Below are 21,948 nucleotides of genomic sequence, written 5' to 3' on the forward strand. Positions count from 1 at the left end.
CGTGGTTTTGGGTGAAGAAGGAGCAACGGTTGAGTAGTAGATCTATGGGTTGTGTTTTGAGTGGAAGTGGATTATGATTTTGGGTAGGTGAGTTGCATTTTTTTTTTACTTGGTTTTGGTTTGTTGTTGGTTTTTGGGTGGCACCGTGCCAGTGGAAGTGGTTCAATTTTGATAGTTGTGGTTGTGGGATGTGTGGGTGATATGGGTTTGTTGGGCGGTGGGTTTTCTAGGCAACTATAGGTGTGGGTGATATGGGTTTATTGGGTAGTGGGTTTTCTAGGTAATAGTGGGGTCATGTGCATGATATGTGTTTGCACACATAAATTAAAGAAAATACACTTGTTAATGATACATTGACTGCACGCATAAATTCATTGTTGTTATGTGTTCTTTTTTGGATATATGCCCACAATTTGAGTTATTTTTAAAAGAAGAATCATGTTAACGAATACTCTATAGGCACATTCTAAAGATTGATAAATACTCAATTATAAGTTGTAATACACATTTTTCAAAAAATAAATATTAGTGTCCATATATGTATTAGAAGTCATTCCAAAATGGTATGGAGATATCTCTTTTTAAGTAGCTTAATACAAAAAGGATATATAATTTTGGGTGGAAGAAAATCCTAAAATGATGATAACTGAATTGAGAACAATTGAATTATCAAACATGCTACTTTTTCACAAAAGCCTCAAATGAAAACTAATGCGCAATTATGTGTGAAACATTGTCACCCTTAGAGCCCGTTTGGATTGAGGAGGGAGGGAGGGAGGTGAGGTGAAAGGGAGGGGAGTAAAGTAGAATTGGCAAAAAATAAGTTAATTTTGGGTCAATTTCACTATTTTCTACTCCCTCTCCTTGCTCCTCAATCCAAACGGATCCTCTCCTTGCTCCTCAATCCAAACGGATCATTAAAGTACTTAGAAGTCATAACCAGGCACCAAACCTGATATGGAATTTTCATTACCAACTAGCCCATCAGTTAAGTATAGGAGAAAATAGCTTCTAACTGAACATGCATAGATACATTGTCAAATATCCCACAAATATCTAGTATTAATCTGAGCTGACCAATACAACAGTTGCACAAAAACTGGAGGATAATATTATCTATGCTAATCTATGCGCTATCTGATTCATTTCCTGAATCTATATTCATTGGTTGTGGGTTCTTGTAGCCGCTGATTTCATCCTTGTAACGTTTTTTATCTTGCTGAGCCTTTGCTTCATATGGTTCTTTCTCCTCCACTGCACACACATTCAGCACAGATGGGAAAGTATTAAGATGCTGCCAAGTAATACAAGCTATAATTGGCAAATCATACAGAGTTCCTGATGAAGAGCAATGATTACCTGTCATCTTTTTCCACTTATCTCCAAGAACTCTTCCCACCTCTGTAAACGCAATTCCAGGGTTGGTTTTCTTTACATTCTGTGGTCAACAGGACTAAGGTTAGGAATATACTCATGACCAACACTCAACAATTACTAGTTGCATGTATTAACAACAACAACAACAACAAAAATGACATTTGTAAACCCCCATATAAAAAGAATTACTCTGTTAGATTGCTCTATTTTCTCACATTGCAATCAAAGACATTTTCACTTGGCTCAAAATAGAACTGGCTGACTATGGGTAGGAACCTTAGTCGGCTTGGTAATGGTTGAGTCGGTTCAAGCCAGGATGGTTATCCATATGTTATACACCGATACATATGCACTCAACCTGAACCGAAACCATTACGAATAAATTTATCATAAAACAACAGAAGTCCTGCATATTAAAATCCATACTTTCAAATGTGCCACTTCAAACCCCCACACTTTCACTATTGTGCTAAACACTTGAAAATTTTGAAACACCTGAGACCATAGGTGGGGTTTTGTTTGGAACAATAATTAAAGTATGGGGTTTAAAGTGATACATCTAAAAGTATGAGGTTTCACTTGTCACGAGGATAAAACTCCAGGATTTTTTTTTTTGGACTTTCCCTGAAAAAAATATCAACAAAAATCTGCCCTGACCTAAAATATCCTCTCCAGGCCCACATAACCAACCCATCCATGCCATCTAATTTCATTTTTCCCTTGAACTTGTACTATACCAACAAAAGACATAATCAGTGCTGTAAATGTAGGACAGACAACTCACCTCTCTTTCCATTTGTGAGAAGAACATGAAACCAGACATTGCCCTCTTGGGTGCATTTGGGTCCTTTTTCTTTTTCTGTTTCTTCTTCTTTGAACCATCTTCATCTCCATCTCTAGATTTCTTCTTAGAAGAAGATGCCTTCGAAGATGTCTCTTTTCTGGATTCCTTTTTGGCAGGCTTCTGAAATTTGGCATTCATTTAATGTGAGTAACCAAATAAAATCTAATCATAATCCTCTTAAAAACTGAACAAAAAAAATGACAATAAAAATGGTTTGCCTCTTTCTCATCTCCACTTTCACTAGCATCGGATTCCTCCTCCCCAGAATCATCAGTTGGAGAACCTCCATCATCTTTGTCAATGACGAAATCTTCATCCTGCAGAAAGTCATCACATGTAAACGCACTTCTCAAAAAGCATTCCCAGAGACATACACAAGCAAAGCAGTGGCAGGCACACAAGCATACCAAAAGACAAGTACAGAAACAAGAGATAAGAAGACATGAAGAAACACTGAAACACATGGGCTGAACAACTGGATCGCATGAACGCTAAAACACATGAGAAAAAGCTAAAAAATGCAAAGACGTCTAAACACATACTAGACAGTCAGAACAGCTACTCAACTGCATGCAGACAAACATGCGCACACACACACAGTTTACTTTAAGTTTCAGGATCCCACATTTTATAAAAATACCAAAAATGTCAAAATTTCTTACATGCTTTGCATGTCTATGGCAGCCACCCCAAAAAAAAGGAACAAGAAAACCAATAGTAGGAAGATTTTACCTCTTCATCACTCTCATCTCCACCAGCTAGATTCTTAATGCGCTCAAGATGTGGGTCAACAGCATCATCATCTTCATCCTGAAGAACACGTGCCACACCATCTGCAGTTTGGACATCTCCCAGGTTCATAATTTTCAATCCCTTCCCACTGCATGAATTGCCCAAAGTTGAGAACTTGAAGACAACTAGATGATTACTATCCATGAAATGAGATGAGAAAATTAAATTACCTGATGAAGTCAAAAAGATTATGGTATTCATTCCTCTGGATGTTCCGAAATAGATGTTCTTGCTCAGTTTTCAGTCTTATAAGAAGATCAAAGTAATGCATATTTGAGCCACCAGCAGCATGCCTCTCAAATTCCAAATACTCGATCTATAATCAGAAATAAAATAAAATGGGTCAATCTCCATGTGGTGTCCATCACACTATATCAGATTTATAATTTATCTGCAAAAGTTAAAACACTGTACCTCTTCATGAAGAATAAGCGTAGGAGGTTTTGGTAGAAAGAAGAAACTCTTTTCAAGTGGATAGAGGACCCCATCTTCAGCCTTCAATGATGACTTCACAGCATAACCATCTTGACAACTACGGAATTTTCCTGGTTTAGTAACTTTGGCACCAGACAAGCCACGCAATATTGTTGTAAAAACTTCATGAATGAGCCCCTGTTTGTTCAAATCAAGCCATCAAAGAACTTAAATGTGAATCTAGCAAGCTCAGGTCTCTAAAACTTATATGCAACTCTAAAGTCTAGCAATTAAGAGCTAATAAAAAGAATAAGAAAACAGAAACAAACAAACAAATGAAATATATTACCTTATATGAAGGTTCTAGCTTTTCCTTGTATTTGGTGTTCAAAAGATCTTCGCTCATTGTCAGGTCACTATGAACTACAAAGTCAGTTTCAAACTGTGCAAGAATGAAGATATGAGAACATGGCAATAATAGGATCCTATAGTGATACACTGAAACCAACAAAATACCTGCAAAACAATATGTGGGTACAAAGTTTGCCCTTTACGGATTGGTGGATCAAGAGTAACAACAACGAATGTATGTGGCTGATTTGACTGCATAAATGTAAAGAACAAGGCCATATAAATTTTGATCGGTATTACAGAAACCAGAACTGATCAATTGATCAAAGGCAATTATAAATTGCATGATACGAATACACATATAACAATCTATACACATGATATGAATATACATAAATTGAACATTTTAATCAGCACCCTTATATATCAGCCCCAAGAAGAAAACCTTAGGAAGTAAAAACAGCCGAACAACACTGCTGTACTGAATTTTGAAATCATTAGCTTGTCCTTGGAGACGTAAGAATGAGAGATGAAGTTCAACATTGTATCGCCCCCTGCAAAAAGTAAAAATTTATGTTAGCCATACATGAAGGGAACATATAAAGTTCTCAGCATCCCACAACACCTACCTTGGCGTGAGGATAGCAATACCCTCAAAGGTAACCACAGCTTCTTCACCTCCAGCACCAACATCTGCCATTGACATAATTTTGTCACGGAAAACCTAACACAGTTGATGGAAAAGACATCAGTGACAATCACAATAAGTAAATCACACAATTTTACCACATAGCAAGAAGAAACCAACCTGAGCAGGAGGACGATTCTCATCACCAACAAATTGGGTGTTAGAATTAGGTATATGAAAACTTATCTCCATCAATGAATCTTTCTGTGATAATAACATAAAAACAATCAGAAAGCAATAACATTAATCTCAAACAAGCAATCTAAAATTAAAATATTTGTTGCCATCTAGGATAATCTTATACTAAGTACCTTCTCAAAAATAGAGATGTCATATACCAAGTAAAGCATTTTTTTAGGGGCCACAAATAAAGCCTAAATTTCAATATAGCAGTTCTGAAAGTAACTATGTGTTCATAAACATCCAGTTCTGAAAATAACTATGTGTTCATAAACATCCAATTAGTGAGTACTTTGCAGTCATTCAATAAACATAAGCTTAAATACACCCCCACAGACCTCATTAGCTCCAGTTGTATCATCCACATGGAACTCTAAGATTACATCATTTTTCCCTTGAAGCTGAGTTTGTGAGACATCTGCTAGAGATACCTCAAAGGCTTGCTTTGAACCAACCAAAAAAGTCAGCATATTCCCTGCAAAAAGCAATAGAGAAGGGATGAAATTATACAATCAGGGCAGCCTACCACTACTAGCCTAGTAGCAGCAAAAATCATATATGAAAGATAATCAACATACTTGTAACAATTTAAATAAAAAATAAAAAACTCTACTTTCTATAACACTGGTAAGTTCTAGATAGAGAAAAAAAAGGGTAAAATACTATTTTGGTCCCTAAACTTTAACAAAATTTTGTTTTTCGTTCTTAAACTTTAAAAAGTTATTTTTTTTCATCCCTAAACCTTGTAAATAATAGTTTAAGGATGAAAAACAAACTTTTGGTAAAGTTTAGGAACCAAAATAGTATTTTAACCAAAAAAAAAAAAAACTCTCATGATATTGCAGCGAGGATAATAAGAAATAACAATTAAAGCTGAGGAGACCACAAGATTGCATGTATGAGAAGGTTTCTGAAATACTTTAGCATAAGTTGGAGACTCACAAAATTCTAATTTGACAAGCAAGAAACTCCAAATTATTTTTTGATAAGTAAATTTATTTAAGAGTGGGGAAAAGAAAAAAAAAAAAAAAAAAAGGAATGGGAAGTTTACAAAGGAAAAACACCAAATAATGGTCACTTCAAGGATGGTTCACAAGATTTCATGTAAATGACATTGTAATTTTCTTGAAAAACAATAGAATTCCCAAAAAAAAAAAAAAAAAGGAAATTTCTATAAGCTATGGTAGTGCCATCTGAATTTATCACTTACCCAAAATAAACACACAGACAGAGAGAGAGAGAGAGAGAGAGAATCTACACCAACCAAAGAACATTCCCACAAGCCAGATCAAGGGTAGCATAACACAAGATGATTTAATATATAACATTCAGAAAAAAAGTGAGTAGAAAAGAGTAACTGACCATTTAAATCAACTTCTCCCCAATTCCGTCCACTGACAGAAAGTTGTTTCTCCTCCGGTGTTATGCCACAAGCGTTTTGGAAGAAATTGGTCAAATTTGTGACATCCTACAGCACGAGAATAAAAGAGCAACATAAGGATAAGCTTGTTTTGGGCATTTATGCATGATTAGAGAGATTTCCATATTATTATCATTCAAAAAAGACATTGACACACAACAGATGCATGGAACAAGAAACCAACAGCTCAGCTTGTTAACAAAAGCTAAAGTGCATTTCTTTTATAGCATTCACTAAAATAGTTAAGAGAGAGAGAGAGAGAGAGAGAATATTAACCTGGTCTCGAAATCCGGTAAACTTATAGTATAACCCATCTTTGATCCGAACACCAAGTTGATTTGACCTTGGGACCTTCATCCATGTCACCCCCATGATGTCAGCTTTATCCACCTCAACTGCCTTACCACCTCCTTGTTTCTTCCATAAAATGCCTCCTGAAAATACCTTCAGCTGCCCTGGATTCTGCATTCAACATATGACAACATGAAATCATTATGAATATGTCAAGATTTGATTTCAGTAAAGCATAACATCGTTTGGGCTAGAGTAATTAAGTCTAAAAAAATGCAATAAAATAAAGTTTTAATAGCATTATCAAGAGGGCACACTTAGAAGCTTTCCAAGCCTTTATATTTTCTTTTTTCCTTCTGGGAAGCATTCTAAAAATTCCCTAACTTTACTTAATAATCAAATTTACCAATCTCAAAAACCTTTGGCAATTACCAAAAAGTTTACATGATGTGAATCATGTGAAAAAGATTTTGAGAGTCATTTCTACCCCCAAAAGTATTTAGCAATTAAACAGCTCAAAACAATATATACATAAAATTGGGAGAAAAGATATAAAATGAATTAGGGTTCCTAATTGAAGACACAAGTAAGTTCCAATAACAGCATTACAAAGTTCACTTTTTCTCCTGCAATTTCTCACTAACCAAACAGCTTATCTAGAACTTCCAGGTATGCAATTCAAAAAAATTATCAAAAGCAGTGAAATTAGGGTCCCACAGTCAGAAAACTAGGGTTTGCAAAATGCATCATTTTCCTCACGAGTAACCAAGCAAACTTAACAAACCAAAGCCCAATTTCTCATAATCAAACGAAAAGGAAAAAAAAAATTACTAAAAACACAATCAATTAGGGTTTCAAGACCATTTTTAGCACCCACAGTCACCAAATCCCTAATAAATCATCTCAACTCCTCCCACTATCACTGCAACCAAACGCACCAAATTTGAAAACTTTTAGAAAATGCAGCGAAATTAGGGCTCTAAAGTCACAAATTAAGGTTTATAAAACGCACCATTTTCCTCAAGAAGTCACCCAACTAACATAACAGACCAAACTCCAAAGCCAAAATTTTTCAGAACCAAACTAAGAAATAAAAAATAGTAGAACAAAGAAAAAAACAAAATCAATTAGGGTTTCGCGATTAGCGGCCAAACAGTCACAAAATGTCAAAATCCCTAATCTTCAACACCCCGACTAACGGCGGAACCAAACGCACCCAACCACAGAGAGTTACGTTGTACATGGAAATTACTTTAGGGTTACGAAATAGCGTTGAGAAAAAAAAAGTAAATCGAAGAACAAAAACTCATAGCTCAGAAATGGAAATCGCAGAGCAAAACGAAATGCACTAAGAGAGAGAGAGAGAGAGCTTACAGTGCCTCCACGGCCGCCGAGAGAGATATTGTTGAAGAGGTGACCGTCGGTCATGGCTCAGAAATCGAAATTGAAATCGCAGAGCAAAATAGGTTTTTAGAGAGAGAGAGAGAGAGAGAAATGGATTTGGAAAATGAGAGAGGGAGAGTGGCCTTCTGAACATATATATAAGTAGAGAAGACGGTGCGCATTGCGCACACTACCTTCTGGCGCCAATTTGGATATCATAAGCTGTGGGCGTGTACTCCTTTTGTGTCTGATGAAAAGCCTATACGGCATGTCGTTTTTTGTTTTTGTCATCGACAAAATTGTTTCTACTTTCTTAATAATGTGATTTTCCCCTAATTTATGCATGTTTGGCATTCCGTTTTGAAACCACACTTTCTCAAAGTACAACTTTACGAACAATTTTTTTAAACAATTCAATTTCAAAAAGTAGAAGAATTATGTTGTATCGAGACAAATGATACATTAATAAAGATGCTGGCTTAAACCAAAGCCTAGGACCAAAGCTTAAAGATTAAAAGGAAAAGTTTTTATAGCAAACTATCTGTAAGATAGCTTGGGCAGCTGTGATAGATCTACCACCTGTGGATTGATTGTAATGTTAGATCAAATTTTAAAATTGAGTATGCAAGTATATATGTAGGATGTTAGATATTGATTGTTTCTTTAGTCAAAATGTTCCAAATTCTGTTTCAAATTGGGTCCTCTGTAACCTTTGGCATCTGACTATTTCTATTTTTTTATTGGTGCTAGTATTTGTTGTGGAACAAGATCTTCTCCATTTCACTAGAAATTGAGAGAGTCAATTTCACGATTAAGATTTTCATTTTCATTTTCTATGAACTGGAGAGGACTATTTTCCTTTTATTGTAGGTTCTAGTGTGAGCTGATTATTATGTTTCTTTGTTGTTGATTATAATCTGGGTGTGTTTGCAGCTTAATGCTTGTGCATCTGGGTTTTTTTTTTGGAAACAAAATAGCTCATTTGTTATTATTATTATTGTTTTTTTATATTAAAAAGGCTTCAAAGCCTAGTAACATCTCATGCATTATTAGTTGCCATAATTTCTTCTATAATTCTGTTCTTTACAAATTAGCAACAAAAAAAAAAAGTTCTGATTCTTCACAATAAGCCGTGAGTAGCACCAATAGGCTGATCATCTACCCAAGAAGCACCCCTTTTTTTTCAGTCACTAATCCAACTGATCTTGTATGGTTTTGATGTAATTGGAGATTGGATTCTTTTTTTTCTTTTTTTTTACATTCCTATATTCTTGATCAAATAGATTATTGAGCTCAGTATTAGCCTAACAGCAAGATGTTGGACTCAGCAGATTCCAAAGCACCCCTTTTTTTTCAGTCACTAATCCAACTGATCTTGTATGGTTTTGATGTAATTGGAGGTTGGATTCTTTTTTTCTTTTTCTTTTTTACATTCCTATATTCTTGATCAAATAGATTATTGAGCTCAGTATTAGCATAACAGCAAGATGTTGGACTCAGCAGATTCCAATTTATAGAGTGGAGATAGTACAGGCACCAAGAAATTTGTGGCTCAATGGTATCCCCCAATACTTCCCACATAAAGAACTCAGGTTTAAAAAATTAAATCACTTTTTTTCCCCTTGTTATAAGAGGGACAAAAATGAGCTGAGGCAAAAGCAATTTATTGGGTCTTAATGGAATATATGGGAATAAGGCAGCTAAAGGAGAATTCAACAATCAGGGAAAATGAAGGCAAAAGAAATTTATTAGGTCTTAATGAGGCTTTAATAATGATTTTTACAACCCAAGTTAGGAGTTAACTAAGACTAGCATTTTCACGCACGCTAAGTGCGTGTTGTAAGAAAGTATAAGTTATAACTATAACTAAAAGAATGGATAATTATTTCACATTACTTAAAAGAGTATATTGTGTGTAATATAATTTGTCATACTCTCCTTTAAAAGTTACCATGACTTTCGAGTAGAGTTGTAATGTGTCTTTGTGTTAAAACCTACTTCCCGCTCCCTTGTACGTGTGTTTTTGTTTCTAAAAAAAAAAACTATAGCTGCAAGCAATTATAGTTTATATGTACAAGATGTGTATCAAAAACCTGTCTTAATTTTATGGAATTTGATAGTTAAAACAAGGGAGAAAAGATTTGAACTCTAAATATCTTTAAAAAATTAAGAGGTGTAGGATTTTTATGGTCGTATTTTTTTTTTTTTTTTTTGAGGAACATTATGGTCATATTCTTGTTTCATTCTTCCCTACTAAAGTGTTATCATCTCTAAGTTGGGAACAACTTATTTAACTTTTGCTAAAAATATGCTAAAATAAATTTGTATTTTGAAAAAAATGAAAAAAAAAAAAAAAAAGCGAGATTTTAAAAAACTGTACATAAAAGTTAAAAAGCCAAAAAAAAAAAAAAAAAAAGAAAGAAAGAAAGAAGAGGGGCTTAAAATCTGTTCCCAAACACGCACTAGTTGTATTAATAGCAATGCAAAAGTTTACTTATGCTTTTTGCTTAAAAATAAAATGTAGTTCTATAGCTCAACTAAATTTTATTTTTATTTTTTAAAGTAAAATCCATAAAAAAATCTCTTATTGTTTAAAAAAAAAAAAAAAAATCTGAGTTTGAATCCTACCTACTTAACTACACCAAGTCACCAACAATAAACCATCTAAAAAACAAAGCAAATCAAAACAAAACATCATTTGAAATGGCATAGCCTTGCTTTAACCTTGTACTTATGGTGTTATCTGCAGCCAGCCGGCTATGTGTAGCAAAGCCAAAAGCACTGGAAACAGTGGATTGACATTCCAAATTTGTCTACCTACTGATCGTCGTCTCCTTTATTTAGACTTTTATTAAATCACAGGTGTAACAACAAAAAAAATAATAAGCCAAATGAAGCAAACTAGTGATGTGTGTGTGTGTATATATATATATACATAAACTCTTAACTTATTAGATCAAGCAACCACACAAAGAAGCAAAGGAAGAGTGAAAGCATCAAAGGAAGGATACAAGAGATGGAAACAATGGTGGTGAAGAATGAAGAGAATGTAGGAAGGCTGCGCATGTGTGTGGCAAATGGTGAGGCTGAGGGAACACGTTCTGTGAAGAGACGGCGAAGAGATACAACTGTAGCTGCACTTAGTAACAGTGATGATAATTATAATAAAAGTGATCAGAAACAGCAGCAATTGCCACAGCAACAAGTTGACCAAACTTCTAGTAATGCCACCGCAGTGAAAAAGAAGTTCAAGATTTCGTGGAGTCAGCAGGTCTAAATTAAGGAATTAAGTGGTTTATGATTCTATAACATACATGACTATTTATGTCTCTTTTCCTTTATTGATGATGAACTTGAATCAATGAAATGAACAGACACCAATGGTGGCTTTAGGAATTTTTTTTAGGATAGTCACTAAAAAATTTAAATTATACCAAATTTAATAAAGAGACAACTTGAATATATAAACGTCAAAAAAAAAAAAAAAAAAAAAAAACATGAAATATTAAATTTTTTGTACTACCAAAGATAAAAAAAAAAAAAAAAAAAATTATAAAAAAAAGACTAATAAGAGCTAATATGAGAATAATAAAGTGGCCATAATAATTTCTAACCGCTTATCACATAAGATTTATTGTGAAAGTATTGTGGATGTAGCAATACTATTATTTTTGTTGAATTTATATTCTTGTGATTCTCAAATCATATTGATTAACATTTTTATTAAGGTAGTAAAAATAAGTTAATATAGTATATAATATTTTTTTTATAAGTATATATATATATATATATATATATATATACACACGTTCACTAAACTGATTAATTTAAACTAATTATTTATATATTTTTTTTGCTAGGTAAAAAAATAAATAAAAAATAAAATGGCAAGTGAGGGTGGTCCTGTGACCTCCCTCACATACAAGTGGGGCCGCCACTGACGGACATAGATGGACAGGACGGTTTGAAGCTCACTTGTGGGGTAAGCTATCTTGGAATATAACACAGAAGAAGAAAGGGAAACAAGGTAGAAAACTTTTCACTTGGGGGACAACAACTTTCACCAATTTCCCAGTAAGAATGAAATTTTATGGATTACAATTGATTTCCTGCAAACCTTTAGAAAGTCATATAACATAAAGGAAATTAATTTGATACCATGGATACTTTTTACAGGTGTCTGATTATGAGACTGAGATTGAAATAATGCAATCTGTGACAAAAGAGGAGTATTTGGCCACTTTAAGAAGGTATGATCCCTCATACATATTGTTAAAAATAGACTGTAATCCACAACCGTGGACACTTCCTCTAAATAACATGATTTGGGTTTTGTTTCTTTCAGAAAAAGCAGTGGTTTCTCAAGAGGTGTATCCAAGTATAGGGGAGTTGCAAGGTGAGTCTCTTGATATTTGATAAAACCAACCACTTGAGAATATAACTAATGGAAAGAGAATCATATTGTGTGTGAATATTATGCAGGCACCATAATAATGGCAGATGGGAAGCAAGAATAGGGAGAGTTTTTGGAAACAAATACCTCTACCTTGCTACTTACAGTATGTTACATATTACATATCCATATTTCTCCCTCATTTTTAAGACCAGCTACTTTACGATAAACTACTAATTGTCCTAAAAACTTAAACTGTTAGAAAAGTGATAATTAAATCATTTAGCCATTATTCTAATAGGTACCCAAGAGGAAGCTGCTCGTGCTTATGACATTGCAGCAATTGAGTACAGAGGGATCAATGCTGTGACCAACTTTGACTTGAGTACATACATAGGATGGTTAAAGCCAGGACCAAATGCCTCATTAGCCACTCATGAACTACAGGCCATCCCAGAGCCTCATACAGTGACATCACCAAGTAACTACAATCCAAAAGAGAAATCCATATCCTTGTTCTTACACACTAATCCTTTGGTCACAGGCTACTTGAAGTCCCCTGAAAAGCATGATATATTTGAAAGCAAAATTCCTGTTAGCTCAATCAATAAGTCTTCCTCTCCCACTGCACTGGGCCGCCTCCTTCGATCTTCGGTATTCAAAGAATTAGTTGAGAAGAATTCAAACATTTCTGAAGATGACACTGATGGGGAAGAGCCAAACAACCAAGCACAGATGGGTAGTGATGATGATTTCTTTGGGATCTTTTATGATGGAATTGGTGACATCCCATTTGTCTGCAATTCCAATGAAGACAGCATAGAATTGCAAGAAAGAGGACTTGATTTCATATTATAAATGGCCTTATATGAAACAGCATGATATGCTTTTCATTTATTTACTAGTGGGTGTAAATTCTTTAGAAAATGCATGTATGGTGTTTTGCATTGAGAATATCAAGAGCTTAGAGCTTGTTTTGGTCTGTGTGTGTGTGTATATATGTAAGTATTATTGACATTGCTTACACGTAAATTTCACTAGCAATTGAATACTAATAGTCATAAAGTTGATGGTACACCAATGTACATTTCATCACTTTTGACTTCAAAGTAGTCATCGCTGGCTTGCAAATTAAACTTAAATCTGTAAATCTAGTTTGGCAATGTTATCTAACTCAAAGGCAATCATCATATACCATCATAAATTAACGCCCAAAGCCAGTAATGTGTAACAAGTGATGCCTCATAGTGTCTTTCTATTTAGGTGTAGATAGTCCACATCTTCAGGTATACATAAATCACTAAGCCCCTGGCCTCTTTGAGATAATGTCTAGTTTTATACACCTTCCCATGTGGATTGAAACTTACCCAACAAGAAATTTCACACTTAACAGCACTCCTATCATTAGGCCATCAACTTTCTTAATCATCTATGCATGTTCGGATCAGCTTGCTTTCGTTAGCTTATTATTTATATACGTCTTTTTATAGTTTCACTTCTTTTCAATTATAATTGTACTTTTGTCGACTTTTAGCAAATACGCTTATGGAAAAAAAAAATCCAAATGCACATATTCTCTCACAGAGTTTTCCAAGTTCACAAAGATGTTTTTAGTAAACGTTTTCCTACGCCTGATCACGACGATCCCCTTGTAATAAGAAGGCACCCTTCTCTTAAAGTATTAGCATTTTGACCAAGAAACTAGATTCTAAAGTAGCCTAAAAAGGAAGTTGTTGATCCTTTGCTCTCAATGAGGAACGAGATTGTAGAGCAAATATGAACGTAATTCAACCACTTCAAACCCCATCGACCTCTCCACATTGGGGCATAGAAAACATCACTGTTAGGACTAAAATGGTTCCCAGGAATTATTTGACTAATATAACATGTATATAAAAGTAGGAAAATTGATTGTATTTTATAGAGCAAATAACATAAATAATGTTAGATATGCTTTATCAACTGGACAAGAATTACTCAATCTTAGCATCTATTACAAGTTTCTTACACAACACTAGCAATAAACCACTATCTTATTCACACATTAACAAATAAATGACTTTTCAAAATGAGAGAGAAATGGTTAGTGACATTTTTTACGCTTGCTCTGCTTTCAACCTCTTTCCATTGTAACATTTGGAGAGAAGAGAAAGCAAAGGGTCCACCATTACCACTCAACTTATTATTAAACAATCACAACTTGACACGTTAGTTTTGTGTGAAATTGAGTCCGTGCCTAGACCTACTGTCCAGTGAAGGATTTGAAAAAGAAACATTCTCTTAAGAAATTTCATCACCTTTAAATTGTCATAATTACATTTGAACAATATGACATGTACATATAACTATCAAAGTAAAAAGTGATTACCAAAGGCCTTGTAGCTGAATTGGCACATCTCCGTGTACAAAGTGTTTAGGGGTTTAGAGGGAAAAGAGTTCGAGCTGTGGAGTTAGCAGCATATTGTAATTATTTCTCAAAAAAAAAAAAGTAAAAAATAATTGTGTTTTATAGAGCAATTAAGCAATGGCATGTTTTGTAGATTGTAATAGGCATTGTAATGTTATAGTTATTTCTATGATTTTGCTATTTAATAGTTTAGTTATGTTTTTATTATAGAAAATAATCATTTCTTATGAATAGTTATTCTTTAAAGAGTTCGGCTTATTTGTAATACTTTTTAATTAAACGTCTACTTTTGTTTTAAATACACAATGACAAATGGTAGTGGGATTTAAACTTTTAATCTCCACATTTTATTTAGTTAGTGGATGGTGTGGCAATTTCTCATTAAAACAAAAGAAAATTCCAGTTTAAAAAGTACAGGAGAACCACCGCACACCCTTGGTGCGATGATCACTCCACAAGTATAAACGTTTGTGAGTTGTGGGGGGTAAGGACTCGAGTTCAAGTCTCTAGAAAGGAGTTTCACACACATATACACTTAGATTAGGTTAGAGTAGAATTTATATCTTGTATAAATAAAAAATAAATAAAAAATTTAAAGTACTGGAGGTAAGCCAAACCCTTCTTTAAAATGAGGAATAACTATTCTTCTCTATAAGGGTTGTAATAACTATTACTTAGCAGGTATAATAATTTCTAATATTAATATATTTCCAAATAAACAAACTTTTCATATCCACATAACAATTATGGAAATAAAAAATCATCAAAAAATAACCCATCTCTCTCAAATTTAAAATATATTATTTTTTAGGAAATATAATTGTATGATTGAGATATTTCTTAAAATAGATTTTAAGTTTTATTCTAATATTGGTGCGATGGTCACTCCACAAGTATAAGTGTTTGTGAGTTGTGGGGGGTAAGGACTCGGGTTCAAGTCTCTGGGAAGGAGTTTCACACACATATACACTTAGATTAGGTTAGAGTAGAATTTATATCTTGTATAAATAAAAAATAAATAAAAATTTTAAAGTACTGAAGGTAAGCCGAACCCTTCTTTAAAATGAGGAATAACTATTCTTCTCTATAAGGGTTGTAATAACTATTACTTAGTAGGTATAATAATTTCTAATATTAATATATTTCCAAATAAACAAACTTTTCATATCCACGTAACAATTATGGAAATAAAAAATCATCAAAAAATAACCCATCTCTCTCAAATTTAAAATATATTATTTTTTAGGAAATATAATTGTATGATTGAGATATTTCTTAAAGTAGATTTTAAGTTTTATTCTAATATTACAACTCACAACCAAACTAATGAATAAATTTAGTTATTCTATTACAACATATTTTATTTTTAGTAATAAAGATTACCATTCATGTTGTAATCAACATTCAATGTACCAAATGTGCCCTCAAGCATTTCTATCTCTTCTAAGTCCAAGACTAATAATCATTTTTTTTTTAGAATATTAAGTATTTTTTAACATACACACACACGGGGAGAGGAGAGAAGGTTTTTTTAAAAAACTTACAGTAGTGTATATCCAAAAGGGCTTTCAAAACCAATAATCATATAGTGAATGAATCCCTAACCTTAAAATATGAGCCTTGCCTCATTTATCGCTTGGGTAAATTTTGAAATTTAAGACTTGCCCCATTTCATGCTGCAAGGCTCTAGGGTCAAGTCTTTCTACTTGCCTTTGTTGTTTAGAGTGAACATCTTAAACCAAGGTTCTACTTCTAGCCCCACAACAAATATTTTGAAATAATCATTTTTTAAACAATCAGAATTTCTCTCTCATAACTAACATTATAGAACCGCATTTGATTCATAACCCATTATAGTTTCCTCATAGATTTGCTAGAAACTCCCTATATATCACAGAATCAAGGATTGAAATCTATATATTTCATTAAATAGCAAAATGATTACAGAAACTATATATATACTAGTCTGCACAGGTGTGAACACAAAAATAACCAACTACCAGAACTAACAACCTATCACACGTGCTAGCTACAAGATTAACTAATTGTCCCACGTGTTAATACTTAAGTAAGCTCCTAAACACACTAAACCACAGGTCATATGGTCATTGTACTTCACTTATGCTTCTCTGCCATTTATGCTCTGTTATAGAATCAACTGCTCTGTGAACAGTGCTATGACCCTTTGTGTTGCTGGCTTCTACCTTGCTCTTGCTACTAATCTTGGCAGCTTCATCTAAACTATGATACTCCCCCTCAAGAGCAGCAAGTGTATGTATATTAAGCATCCCCATTTTACAAGTAAGAGTTGAAAATTGATTGTAATTCAAAGCCTTAGTGAGCAGATCAGCCAATTGACAATTTGATCTAACATGATTCAGCTTAATCACCTTCTCCAACATCTTTTCCCTAACCATATGACAGTCTATTTATATATGTTTTGTCCTCTCATGAAAGACTGGATTAGAGCCAATGTGCGATGCAGCTTGACTATCATAGAATAACAAGGCCTCCTTTTCATGATTCACTCCAATATCCTTGAGAAAGTACAAAATCCACACTATCTCACATGTTGCCACTGCCATGGATCTGTACTCAGCTTCAGTTGAGGATCTTGATACTGTAGACTGCTTCTTAGACTTCCAGGACTCCAAAGAATTACCAATGAAGATGATATACCCAATCACTAATCTCCTAGTGTCAGGACATGCAGCCCAATCTGCATCTGCAAATCCTTTTAAGTGCAAGTCTGTGCTAGAAGAAAACATGAGTCCTTTGCCTGGTTCACCCTTCAAATACTGCAACACTCTATGTGCTGCATCCAGATGTGGTCTCCTTGGCTTGGACATAAACTGACTGAGTTTATGGATAGCAAATGTCATGTCAGGTCTTGTGATCATTAAGTACAAGAGCCTACCCACAAACCTTCTATAGTGACTGGGATCTTTAAGCTCTTCTCCTTCAAATTTGCTTAGCTTTAAGTTGTGCTCCATAGGAGTTTTAGCATACTTACAGCCAAGCAGTCCAACATCATTGAGTAGTTCAAGAGTGTATTTCCTTTGACAAAGAGCAATTCCTTTGTCTGATCTTGCAACCTCCAAACCAAGGAAATATTTCAAATCACCCAAATCTTTAAGTTTAAACTTATCATCTAACATGACTTTAAATCTATCCACTTCAATCTTGTCATTGCAAGCTATCAAAACATCATCCACATAGACCAAAAGAACCATGAAAATGTCACCATGCCTTCTGGTAAACAGAGAATAATCAGCTTTGGATTGAATGAAACCAAGCTGAATCAAGGTGCTTAAGAATTTGGCAAACCATTGCCTAGAAGCTTGCTTGAGGCCATAAATGGACTTATGGAAATGTTCCGCTTTCTCTCAGTTACTTAAATAATTTTAACTTTTCATATAATTCTTTGGAGGGTCAAATTCCATTTAATTTTAGCTATTATGGAGTCGATCGATTTATCGGCAACAAGGATTTATGTGGTTACATCAATGGTTCTGTTCCTGTTCCTTGCCCTCCACTTCCTAAAACCATGCGCCAAGTAAAAATTTGGGTTCCCCCGAGCCTTTTTTTTGTGCTTTTACTTCTTGGGTATATCTTTCACTCTTGATCCCAAGCTAGGAAAACACAATCTGGGTTAAGGGGAACAAAAAATGGGGACTTTTTCTCAATATGGAATTATGATGGCAAAATTGCATATGAAGACATCATTGAAGAGACAAAAGACTTTGACATTATATATTGCATTGGAACAAGCGGTTATGGTAGTGTTTACAAAGCACAGTTGCCCAATGGTAAAGTGGTTGCCTTAAAGAAACTTCATTGCTTAGAAGTTGAGGACCCAACTTTTGACAAGAGTTTCAAAAACGAGATCAAAATGTTAACAAAAATTCGACATAGAAATATTGTTAAACTTTATGGCTACTATTTGCAAAAAAGATGCATGTTTTTGGTCTATGAGTACATGGAAATGGGAAGCTTGTTTTCTGTCCTAAGCAATGATGTTAAGGTTGTGGAATTGGATTGGATGAAAAGGATGACTGTCATCGAAAGTATAGCTCATGCCTTATCTTATATGCATCATGAATGTGTCCAAGTTATTGTTCATCAAGGTATAAGCAGCAACAATATTCTATTGAACTCTGAGTTGGAGGCTTTTGTCTCTGATTTTGGTATGGCTAGAAATCTTGATCCGAATTCCTCCAATCAGACTTTACTTGCTGGGACTTTTGGTTATATTGCTCCAGGTGAATTTTTCTTTTCCAACTATATCTTATTTTCTCATTCTCAAAAAAAAAAAAAAAAAAAAAAAAAAAAAAAAAAAAAAAACAAACAAACAAACAAACTATATCTTATTTTCTCGTGTAGGGTTTTCTTGATAATCATGCTACTTAGCTTGCTTTAGTATTTGTTACACGAACCAAACCACATGCACATGTTAACAAATAATCACTTTCACAATGGAATTTTATATAAAAACTAACCTCTACATAAAAATTGTTTTAAAAAAATAAAAAAAAAAATTATGGACAAATGAAGGCATTACTTTTTTCTTTTTTAATACTTTTTAGGCAAAAAGCACATTTTAGTCCCTACATTTTCACACGATTCCTACTTTGGTCCCTAAATTTTATTTTTACTGCTTTTAGTCCCTGTTTAGAAAAACAGCCTTCTGTTTTAGTCCTTTCCGTCAGTGCCGTTAGGGCACTGACCTACGTGGCAAACAGAATTATTAAAATAATAATAAAAAATTTTATTTTATCATTAAAAAATGCCAAGTCAGCATTTAAATTTAAAAAAAAAAATTTATTAAATTTAACTATATAAAAAAATAAAAATAAAAGAAAAAAAAAATCACATTAATTAAGATTGAAGTGTGTCTTGAGCAAGAACAACAAGAACACATACACAAACCCAGAAATTAAAATTCAAAAATTAGAATTTTCAAAATCATCATTTTCTCAACCTAGCAAAATCATCAAATCCTAAAACTCCAAACTACCAAATCAATCCAAAAATACCTCACAACCAATCCAAAAATATTCTGCACCGTGGAGAAACTCAGGAAGCTTGCGTCCAGTGACGCGAACCTCGCGAGCGTCGAGCTCCAAGTCGGCAACCCTACGGTCCTGCATGATCTGATCCAAATCTCTCTCGTCCTCAAGCGAGTCATCCAGTCCCACCGACTCGTACTGGTCCTGCTCATCCATTCTCCGATAATCACTACATTTCATTTCACCAAGTCCCACATTTTTCAACAGTTTTCAAAAAACGAAGGAAGCAAATATCGAGATCGGATTGTGAGTCGAGAGAGTACTTACTCCAAGAAAGTGTCGTGGAAAAGGTCCTCTCCGTCGTCCTCTTCCTCGACCTCTTCCGACTCGTCTCAGATGATTTCGAGATCCACGGCGGCCTCGTCGTCGATGTCGATGTCGTCATCGTCTGTGAAGTTCTCGGAAGTGCGAGGGATCTAATCGGTGTTGAATCCGGCGGAGGTCGGTAATTCCGGCGTTAAAACAGGCGCCAGATTCTCTCCGGAGTTCCCTCCGTCTTCTCCTCCACACCATCTCCAAACTTTCATGTGTATGTGATGATTTTGAAAATTTTAATTTTTGAATTTTAATTTCTGGGTTTGTGTATGTGTTCTTGTTGTTCTTGCTCAAGACACACTTCAATCTTAATTAATGTGATTTTTTATTTTTATTTCTGTGTTTTATTTTTTTTATTTAGTTAAATTTAATAAATTATTTTTTTTAATTTTAATGCTGACTTGGCATTTTTTAATGACAAAATAAAATTTTTTATTATTATTTTAATAATTCCGTTTACCACGTAGGTCAGTGCCCTACGGCACTAACGGAAAGAACTAAAACAAAATGCGTTTTTCTAAACAGGGACTAAAAGCGGTAAAAATAAAATTTAGGGACCAAAGTAGGAATCGTGTGAAAATGTAGGGACCAAAATGTGCTTTTCGCCTATTTTTATTGTTCTTTTCTTTATGTGCAAAACTAGCATATACTATGATAGTAACTGAAAAATGTGATGTTTATAGATTTGGTGTGTTGTCACTAGAAATATTAATGGGAACACATCCTGGTGAACTCTTGACTTCATTATCATCATCATCACCCCAAAATATAATGCTAAATGAAATATTAGATCAACGTCTTCCACCTCCAAACTGTCTGGTTGCCAGGGATGTTTTTTTTTCGTTGCAACAATTGCATTTGCATGCTTACAAGCTAAACCAAAGATTCGACCAACAATGAAATGGGTGTCTCAAGAATTTCTTTCTCATAAGAAACCAAAAATGAACCCATTACATGCTATTTCCCTATGGCAATTGAGGAACCAAGAAACTTATGCAGTTGAAGAGCGTGCTTGTTGCTCAATTGAGAACCATATTGTTTGAAGTTTGAACTTTTATGGAAAAAAAAAAAAAAAAAAATGCTGTGTATTACAATAAGAATAACTTAAAAAAATTTCAATGCATTGTGTCGCTTTTTCTCTATGCTTTGTTTCCTGCATTTTGCAGCATGAAATTTAATACTTTATCAATCTGAATTTTGCAAATTGAAAAATTTTATTAGTCTTTAACACTTTTCTAGTGACACACATCTAGAATCCTCATAAGCAATCGTGGTGGTCGCAAAGGATCTTCCATATGCTTCATGCTTGACTTAAATAAATACTTGGAAGTTGTTACTACCTGTTATTTCTTGTGTTTTTCAACAGGCGAAGGCATGCTTAAAAACAGAGAAAATAGACTAAAAATATACACCCAATTAATTAGAAACTCTAATGGTTTTGTCCTAAATACTCACCATTCAAACTAAGAAGATGACCTCTAGCGACCCCATAATCTACTGGATCATCCAGACAAAACATCCAGACCTGCTGGATCATCTCTTGAATGTTGCAAGAGCACTTAGATTTCAATCCAACTTACCTTTGTATTTGTGGGGGCATTGCATTCTTACTGCTACTTACTTAATCAATTGAACTCCATCTTCAGTTTTAGATCATAAAACTCCTTTTGAGGTTCTTTTTGGTCAAGTCCCAACTTACTCTCATTTGAGGGTCTTTGGATGTCTATGTTATGCTTCCACCCTCTCTCACAATAGGACTAAATTTGATCCAAGAGCATCTAAGTGTGTCTTTTTGGGTTATCCTATTGGGGTTAAAGGTTACAAGGTAATGAATCTATCCACCAAAGCTGTGTTTGTTTCTAGAGATGTTTACTTTCATGAAAATATCTTTCATTTTGCTACTACTGTACAAGATTTTTCTGATCCCTTTGTTACTGAGGTTGATGCTTCTGCTTCTGCTATAGATCCTTTTGTTACTCCTGTCAGCATACCAGATGCTCCCATTGAGTCTTCTCCTCCTTGTA

General features: G+C 34.2%; 4 protein-coding genes across 4 annotated transcripts; 2 read left to right on the forward strand and 2 right to left on the reverse strand.

Annotated features, from left to right (window-relative positions):
- Positions 1-926: 926 nt before the first annotated feature.
- LOC115976820 (FACT complex subunit SSRP1) lies at positions 927-7,876 on the reverse strand. The gene is made up of 16 exons (XM_031098311.1): positions 7,732-7,876; positions 6,343-6,528; positions 6,009-6,114; positions 4,985-5,121; positions 4,587-4,670; positions 4,408-4,502; positions 4,224-4,332; positions 3,944-4,030; positions 3,777-3,869; positions 3,428-3,625; positions 3,184-3,329; positions 2,954-3,101; positions 2,440-2,538; positions 2,162-2,341; positions 1,360-1,438; positions 927-1,254 (listed from the first exon to the last, which is right to left on the reverse strand). The coding sequence occupies exons 1-16, from the start codon at positions 7,783-7,785 to the stop codon at positions 1,127-1,129; spliced, it is 1,929 nt and encodes a 642-aa protein (XP_030954171.1). The 5' UTR covers positions 7,786-7,876; the 3' UTR covers positions 927-1,126.
- Positions 7,877-10,765: 2,889 nt separating this feature from the next.
- On the forward strand, positions 10,766-12,991 carry LOC115972026 (AP2-like ethylene-responsive transcription factor At1g79700). Its single transcript, XM_031092166.1, has 7 exons — positions 10,766-10,938; positions 10,985-11,010; positions 11,684-11,814; positions 11,917-11,990; positions 12,086-12,136; positions 12,223-12,299; positions 12,435-12,991. Exons 1-7 carry the CDS (start codon positions 10,766-10,768, stop codon positions 12,989-12,991), a joined length of 1,089 nt encoding a protein of 362 aa, XP_030948026.1.
- A 3,978-nt stretch (positions 12,992-16,969) lies between these two features.
- Positions 16,970-17,773, reverse strand: LOC115972033 (uncharacterized mitochondrial protein AtMg00810-like). Its single transcript, XM_031092172.1, has one exon. It carries the CDS (start codon positions 17,771-17,773, stop codon positions 16,970-16,972), a length of 804 nt encoding a protein of 267 aa, XP_030948032.1.
- Positions 17,774-17,785: 12 nt separating this feature from the next.
- LOC115972043 (MDIS1-interacting receptor like kinase 2-like) lies at positions 17,786-19,215 on the forward strand. The gene is made up of 3 exons (XM_031092184.1): positions 17,786-17,846; positions 18,173-18,802; positions 19,205-19,215. The coding sequence occupies exons 1-3, from the start codon at positions 17,786-17,788 to the stop codon at positions 19,213-19,215; spliced, it is 702 nt and encodes a 233-aa protein (XP_030948044.1).
- The last annotated feature ends 2,733 nt before the right edge of the window (positions 19,216-21,948 follow it).

This window comes from Quercus lobata, chromosome 2 (genome assembly GCF_001633185.2).
Source record: "Quercus lobata isolate SW786 chromosome 2, ValleyOak3.0 Primary Assembly, whole genome shotgun sequence".
Taxonomy (NCBI): domain Eukaryota; kingdom Viridiplantae; phylum Streptophyta; class Magnoliopsida; order Fagales; family Fagaceae; genus Quercus; species Quercus lobata.